Source organism: Chlorella variabilis (assembly GCF_000147415.1).
Source record: "Chlorella variabilis unplaced genomic scaffold CHLNCscaffold_14, whole genome shotgun sequence".
Taxonomy (NCBI): domain Eukaryota; kingdom Viridiplantae; phylum Chlorophyta; class Trebouxiophyceae; order Chlorellales; family Chlorellaceae; genus Chlorella; species Chlorella variabilis.
In genome coordinates this window covers 83,791-91,278 of record NW_005435074.1, presented here as the reverse complement: position 1 = coordinate 91,278, position 7,488 = coordinate 83,791, and the positions used below count along the sequence as shown (strand labels likewise).

At 65.7% G+C, this 7,488-nt stretch overlaps 3 protein-coding genes across 3 annotated transcripts in view; 2 read left to right on the top strand and 1 right to left on the bottom strand.

The window, feature by feature from the left end:
• Positions 1–308, top strand: part of CHLNCDRAFT_135487 (hypothetical protein) — a gene marked incomplete at both ends in the record, with an annotated part of 3,914 nt that extends 3,606 nt beyond the window's left edge. The window contains one exon of the mRNA XM_005846341.1: positions 58–308. Coding sequence (XP_005846403.1) covers positions 58–308 — 251 coding nt within the window. The remainder of the gene's footprint in view (positions 1–57) is intronic.
• Positions 309–1,542: 1,234 nt separating this feature from the next.
• CHLNCDRAFT_35990 (hypothetical protein) lies at positions 1,543–4,286 on the top strand (the record flags this gene model as incomplete). Its single annotated transcript, XM_005846340.1, has 10 exons — positions 1,543–1,742; positions 1,878–1,992; positions 2,156–2,269; positions 2,412–2,505; positions 2,609–2,716; positions 2,864–2,986; positions 3,203–3,352; positions 3,526–3,635; positions 3,780–3,962; positions 4,119–4,286. The coding sequence occupies 10 exons, from the start codon at positions 1,543–1,545 to the stop codon at positions 4,284–4,286; spliced, it is 1,365 nt and encodes a 454-aa protein (XP_005846402.1).
• Positions 4,287–5,242: 956 nt separating this feature from the next.
• Positions 5,243–6,538, bottom strand: CHLNCDRAFT_135485 (hypothetical protein; the record flags this gene model as incomplete). Its single annotated transcript, XM_005846159.1, has 5 exons — positions 5,243–5,583; positions 5,740–5,872; positions 5,995–6,112; positions 6,236–6,396; positions 6,494–6,538. The coding sequence occupies 5 exons, from the start codon at positions 6,536–6,538 to the stop codon at positions 5,243–5,245; spliced, it is 798 nt and encodes a 265-aa protein (XP_005846221.1).
• Between the last annotated feature and the right edge of the window lie 950 nt (positions 6,539–7,488).

The window sequence follows — 7,488 nt, the reverse complement described above, 5'->3', positions numbered from 1 at the left end:
GGCCCCCCCCCCCCCCCCCCCCGCCTGCCCTCCCTCCCTGCCCTCCCGCGAGCGCAGTGTCGCCGTCCAGCTGGAAGAACGGCCCCGGGTCGCCCGGCCTGATCCACATGACGCCCGGCGTGCAGCTGTCGGCCGGCGGCGACGCGCTGGGGCAGCAGTACAACACGCCTGCCTCGGTCATCGGCGAGCGCGCCAGCGACGTGATCATTGTGGGGCGCGGCGTGATCAAGGCGGCCGACCCCGCCGCCGCCGCCGCAGAGTACCGCCTCGCGGGGTGGACCGCTTACGAGCAGAGCCTGGCAGCCTGAGGCATGGGGTCTGACCCTTTGAAACGCAAAGCCGAGCAACACCAAGGAGAGTTTTGGCTGGTTGGATTGATCGTGCTGCAGCAGAAAAGAGAGTGGGCCTGCAGCTCCCCTGGTCAACAGCGGGCAGGCCCAGGTGGCACCTGCCGCCGTGGGCGTGCATGGGCACCCGATTCCCCGACATGCCGGTGTCCATCCGCCCCTGGGTATGGCATTTTCGCTTGCAAGGCCAGCAATCGATGAGAGCCCCATGTTTGCGTTGCATAATTGCCACGAAGGCGGCCGCCAGCTCGGTGACTAGGCAGCCGGCTCAGCGGGGGCCTCAAAGGCCGGAGCAGCCGCTTCGCTTTCGTATTACAGCACTTGAGTTGACTTCACACACATCCAACACGCAGCGCGCCTTGTTTGTGTTTGGCCTTGACCGCTTCCCCCCCTCAAAACACCGTTCAAGCGCTTCTGCACCGTTTTTGCAACCCCGGGTGCCTCTGTTTGAGCAAAGAGCAACGCAAGGAGCGCGATGCTGGGGGCTGCACTTGGGGCGTTCGCCCCGCCGCGGCCGCTGCACCGCACCCTTGCGCCTGCCCAGGCAACCTGCCGCCCTCGCACCCTGAGGTGAGTGTGCCAAGGCCCGCCGCCGCATCACGCGCCGCAATCCTCAGTCCGACAGTTTGGTCTACGTGCAATCTGCTGTCAGCGCAAGGATCGGGCTTGCAGACCCCACGGACGGCTCAACACGAGCTGTTCAGACCCTGCAGGTGCCATGCGGAGGGCCGAGGAGCCGTGGAGGAGGTGGCGCCCACGTCCCCCGGCGGCGGCACCACCTCGGCGACCCTCCAGAAGGCACGCCAGGCGGCGGAGCTGTCCCTGGAGTCGTTTCAATACCAGAAGGCCGAGGATCCGGCCCCGCAGGTGCGAACCTCTCGGGGGAAGCAGAACTGCTGTGGCACGGGCGGGCACTGGCCATTCCGCCCGCCCCCTCGCCCGCCGCCGCTCGGTCCCCCCCGTACCGGCCGAAAGCTGCCGTGCGCCGTCTGCGCCGCCAGTTTGCGCCCTGCACCGCTCAGCCCTGCCGGACGCTGCAAGCTGATGAGGCACCGCATCCCTGCGTCGCTGGCCGTGCCCGCAGGATCTTGTGGGCTCGCTGAGGAGCAAGTTTGATGCTGTGCGGCGGGAGCTGGTGACCGTCACCGAGGCCGAGTATGCGCGGCTGGCCAGCCGCGACCGCACGGGCGCCGCCATGTCCCCGACCCCCACCCTGGCTGTGGACCGGCTGGTCCGGGAGATCCAGCAGCAGCATACCGCGCAGCAGCCCGCCGCCGACGTGCAGCAGAACATTGTGCCGCTGCCTGCCCTGGCGCGCAAGGCGCTGGAGAAGGAGGTGGTGAAGCCAGAGGGGACGGGCGAGGAGATCCTGCTGCAGGGCTTCAACTGGGACAGGTCAGCCAGCTGCCTGCCCTGCTGCGCGCCGCTGCCTGCCGTGACCTGGCAGCGGCAGTAGCCGCCGACACAGCGAGCTCCGGGTCTGTTGCTGACTGCCCCCTGATGCCGCGCCGGCCCTCTCCCACCCTGCAGCTGGAAGCAGCCGGGCGGCTGGTACAACCATGTGCGGTCACGGGCCGAGGAGTTTGGGCAGCTGGGCTTCACCGCGGTCTGGCTGCCGCCGCCCACACAATCTGTCAGCAAGCAGGTGCGCGACCTGTGCTCAGGCATACCCCAGCCTGGGGCCCTTGGCACTGCAGCCCTTGGCTGCCTTCTTTCGCAGCTGCCTGCCTGGGTTCATGTGCTGGCCCTTCCTCATTTGCTGCCTCACCACTTCTCTCCGTCCCACTCCCTCCGTCGGCTGCCTGCAGGGCTACATGCCTGGCGACTTGTACAACCTCGACTCCGAGTACGGGAAGGAGGCAGACCTCATCAACTGCATCCGTACGCTGCAGGGCGCGGGGCTCAAGGTCATCGGCGACACGGTGAGGCGCGGCCGGCCAGGGCGGAAGGCAGGATACAAGCCTGTCGGGCAGGCTAGGCTGCCCGCCTGGTTGGCCTCCTGGCAGTTCCTCACCTGACTGGCATCCAAGCTGCATACTCATCAGCTGCATGCTGGCGGTGCAGGTGCTCAACCACCGCTGCGCCCAGCACCAGGACGAGCACGGCGTGTGGAACAAGTATGGCGGGCGGCTGGACTGGGATTCGCGGGCCATCGTGGGTGAGCGGGTGGGACCGCCAGTCTTGGCCTCCGTTATTCCGAGCTTCGCTGCCATGCCCTGGCCTCCACCATGCTCCGCCTCCCTGCCCCTGCCACCCCGCAGGTGACGACCCCAACTTCCGCGGTCGCGGCAACCGCTCCAGCGGCGAGCACTTTGCGGCGGCGCCCAACATCGACCACACCCAGGACTTTGTGAAGCGCGACCTGCAGGGTGGGTGTGGGGTGGTGGTGCAGGGGAAGGCAGCAGGCTGTACACAATGCATGCAATGTTGCGCTATGCCTCGGCAGCGCCTGTGCCTGGGCTGCGCAGCGTGCCCACGTCCGCCGCCAGCTGCTGCATTTGGCTGCCCCCGTGCAGAGTGGCTGGCCTGGCTGCGCACCCACGCCGGGTTTGATGGCTGGCGCCTGGACTATGTGCGCGGGTTTGCGGGGAGCCACGTCAAGGACTACATGGAGGCATCCTGCCCGCAGTTTGCAGTCGGTGAGCATGGTGGCAATGGGGGGGTGGCTGGTTGCTGTTGGTATAGGTGTGGGTAGGTGGGCTGCGGTTGCGGTATCGGGCTGCTGGAGCAGCTCTGGACACAAGCTGCTACCGAGGGCTATCTTGCGCATGGGATGCAAGCAAGGGACCACCGCAGCCAGTTCTAACCTCCCTGCCTGCCGGCCTGCCCTGCCTCTGCCTCCCCTGCCCCCGCAGGCGAGTACTGGGATGCGCTGGCGTACGAGTGGGACGGCACGCCCAGCCCCAACCAGGACGCGCACCGCCAGCGCACCGTCAACTGGATCAAGGCTGCCGGGGGGCTCTCAACGGCCTTTGACATCACGCTCAAGGGCATCATGCACGCGGGTGGGGGCCGGCTGCCTGTGGCAGGAAGGGCATGGCTGCAGATGCCTGCCGCTGCGCACCTCTGCTTGCAGCACAGCATGCCCTGTTGGTTGGCCCCGCACTTCTCCCCCTTCCCTTTTGCCAACCCCCACCTCGTGAGTGTCATGCATGCCGCCCACCTTTGCTCCCTGCAGTGTTTGAGCGCTGCGAGTACTGGCGGCTGCGCGATGGCGAGGGCAGGCCTGCGGGACTGCTGGGCTTCTGGCCCTCCCGCACCGTCACCTTCCTGGAGAACCACGACACGGTGGGTGAAGGGGCGAGCCAGGAGGGAGGCGTTGGGTGGGCATGCAGATGCGGTGCACGTCGGCCACTGCTGCTGCACCACAGGGGAGCATGGGAGGGCTGCCCCTGCTGACCGCGCCCCCTCCGGCCGCTGCCCGGCTTGCAGGGCTCCAGCCAGGGGCACTGGCGCTTTCCTGGGCACGCCGTGGAGCAGGGCTACGCCTACATCCTCACCCACCCGGGCACCCCCTGCGTCTTCTGGGACCACCTGGCCGACCAGCGGCTGAGGGACACCATCGCGCGCCTCATCGCCGCCCGCAGGCGCGCCGGCATCCACTGCCGCAGCAAGGTGGGCTGGGGAAGGGCGGGCTGGCTGATCTGAAGCGCAGCAGCCGCTGCGTTCCCGCCGTCCAACTCGGCACAGCCGATCAGCCAGGCGCGGCCGTTGCAGGGGTCGGCGCACTCCTTACACTGCCCGCGCTCTCGCTTGACCCCCATCCCACAGATCACCATCCTGCGTGCTGAGCGCGACATGTACGCTGCTGAGGTGGAGGGCAAGGAGGGCAAGACCCTGCTTATGAAGATTGGCCCGGGAGACTTCTCACCCGACGGCAGCAAGTGGACTATCGCCGACTGCGGGCAAAACTGGGGCGTGTGGGAGCGCAAGCAGTGACGCCGCGCGCGGTGTTGCCCAGCCCACCTCAAGCCCCCGGGACAACACATTACCGGGGCGGCTCCCCAATCCGCTCCGCCCGCGGCACCTCTTTGTAGCGGTGATCCTCTAGCGCTCATCGTCATCTGGTTGGTGGTAGCCCCACACCAACAGCAGCGCCTGCATGTTGCAGCTGCAATCTCACACTCCCTATTTTTCAACTCCTAGACCCCATCCCCCAACGCATGAGCAACCTGGGACTGCCCGGCTGCAGGCCCTCTGTCACCAACCCCGCCATGCTGCTGCGGCAGCGCCCTGGACTGCTCTTGACCCTCTCTGCCAACACCACGATTGATGTGTAGGCCGCTTGTGCGCTTCGCTTGTTTGGCGAGCAGCCGGCGCCTCCCCTCCACCCCATCCTGTACTGGTACTTTCTTCCTCTGTTTTATGCGCCCCTTGCTTCTTCCATCCCTGCCTTTTCTTGCGGTGCCGCCTCCTCCACCCACGCCGGCTGAGCCAGCGCTGGGGGGGCCGGACACCGCCGCCAGCTTGATTTCGCCACGCCCACCACGCTGCTTCCATCTATACACAGATGCGAGCAAATCAACAAATGAACTTCCGTGATTCAGTCGGTCCAACCTGCCAGCTCTTCTTCTTTCTGGCCCGCGCTCATGCCCCTCATGACCTGCGGCGCCAACCTTTGATGCACACACCCAGCAGCCTGATGTTCTCTCTGCTCGCAGTGCAGGGCAGCCGCCGTACGTGGGCGGCGCCACTTGATACCCCCCTAGCGATTAGTGCAATTCGCATTTTTTTGTCTGCTGTGCAGTTGCGCTTGCTCCTCACTGTCCATTAGCCATTGCTTCCTCGACTGATGTACCCCATGTCGGTTGTTGCTCACTGTCCCTTTGGTTGAATTTGCTTGTAAAGCAGCAAGTCTTACACCCAAGGCCGGCGTGCAACTGGTCTGGTTGCCGTCAGCTGAGCAGCAGCGTTGGCACCACAAGCGCGGCCCGCCCACGCGTCGTCTCCACCTGCTCCGCATTGGGGCGGTCGTTGGCGGCGATGCGCCAGCGCGACACCTCTGCCGCCACGCCGTTGCCGGTCTGCCGCTCAAACACGCGCTGCATGGCCACATCCAGCTGGCAGTCGATGAACCAGGTGTCGTCAAACAGCTGGCGCAGGCGCCACCACGGCTCCGCCGCCAGCAGCAGGTAGTTCCCTTCCGACACTACCACGGCGTGGTGCGCCTCCACCGCAATGTCGCCTGGCCGCGGGTCGCCCACGCCGTGGTCAAATGAGGGCGCCGCGCCCTGGCCTGCAGGGTTTCCAGGGCTCGCCAGCACACTGTGGGATGTGCCGGCAGCAAGCTGCCATGATGGCAGCGCCCCCGCAGGGGAGCTGTGGTGCCGCCTTTGTCGAGCTGCCGCCTTTGGGAGGCCCAACGCCACCCCACACAATGCCGGGGCCCAACCTGTGTGCTTGATGTCAGCAAGGCAGGCGTGGTAGGCGCGCGCATCAAAGGTCCACTCGGCTCCCCGCCGCGCATGCGCCAGCTGCGGGTCTGGCATCTGGTCCAGCTGGCGGCGGAAGAAGTGGAAGCCGTCCTGCACCAAGGGCAGGGCGGGTAATGGCAAGCTGCTTCCGAGCCCCCCCCCCTGGCCATAGCGTCCTAGGGGGTTATCAGGGGCTGGCCCCGAAGCCCCTCCCCCTCCCTGGCTCCGCTTACCATGGGCACATTCACCGCCGGCGTGCCGCGCTGGTTGAGCAACTCAACCACCGCCTTGGCCAGCGAGGACTTGCCACTGCCGGGCACCCCTGCCACCCCCACCATGAATTTTGGAGCCCTGCAGGTGACGCAAGAGGGGGGTTCCCACGCTGTGAGCATGGCATGGCTCCTGGGCTTCTGCTGCAAAGCTTGGGCAATTGCACTTCGGCGGCGCACGATGGTTCCCCGCCTAGCTTCGCACCCTGGCCCCCGCTGCTGCAGCAGCTCCTCAACCCGGCCGGCAAGCAGGTCATAGACATCTTCCATGGTGGAAGCCCCCTCCAGGGGACTGCTGCCCCCTGCCGGGGCTGCTGCTGCCGCAGCCTGCACTGGCGTGGTGTCGCTGAAAGATGGCTGCAGGGCCTGCGGCAGCAAGTGGCGGGTAGAGTTGAGGGCCACCTTCTCAACGTATTTGGTCGCTTAAACCATGCTGAAGCTGCTGGTGCTCTATGGTCCTCACCTCTATGGTGCTCCAGCAGCAGCTGGAAGTGACGTGCTTGGGCATCCAACACAGCAGCGACGGCGGTGGCAAAGCTCGCCGCCGCCGCCGCCCCAGCTGGAGTCTGGGGTTCCGATTGAGCCCCCATCCGCCATCTGTCAATCCATTACTTCCAGGAGCGATAGAAAGGTGCTTTTCCATAGCTGCACGCCTCTCGCAGAATTGGAAATCGTGCTACAGGGGTTTGTGTGCAGCCCCGGCCCCAATTCGATTGATCGGCACCCAGAGAGAAGGCCTGGTTGTGGAAGGAGCGAAACAGCGATCGGAGAAGATGGGGGAAGCCAGCCTCCTTGGCGCGCCATGGCAGGTAGGCCTCCCGATCACCGGTCCCCTCCTGGCGGGGGTCATGCATCCCCCACCCATCATGCATTTCAGGCTTCATCTCCCTCAAACCTCCACCATTTTCCCTCTCGTTTGTCGTGATCGACTCCGGGTAGCCCAAATGCCATTCTAGCGGGGCCTATGGGCCGCGACGAAGCGACCAACTCTGGTGGCAAAGGCAGCAGTCTCGGCGTGTCTGCCAAACGCCTGAAAGGCGGCACCAGCAAGTCCCAACACAAGCATGTTACAGCTCTACTGCAAAACTGGGACAGAGTCACCAAGGCGCATCCTGACCTGCGGGGCGTTCTGCTGTTACAGTCTGCATACTCCAACAGCAATGGATGGGCTAGAACGCACAATCTTGCCGGCATGGGCCCACTGCTGAAGGCTCTCTTGGTGGAGATAGTGGCATCCGCCGGCGGGCGGCGGGTGACGCCACGCATGGTTGCCGACATTGCGGAGGGGGCGACGGCGGAGAACTTGCAGTTCCTTTTGCGAGTTCTGGAGTTTTGTACAGCTGCCGAAGTCGTGGGGGGAAAGCATGTTGAGATGATGATGAATGCTGTCACGGGCTGCAAGCTCGACGCCCCGCCAGGTGCGCCTGGTGGCCACGCTCAGCCAGCCAGTCTCTCCAT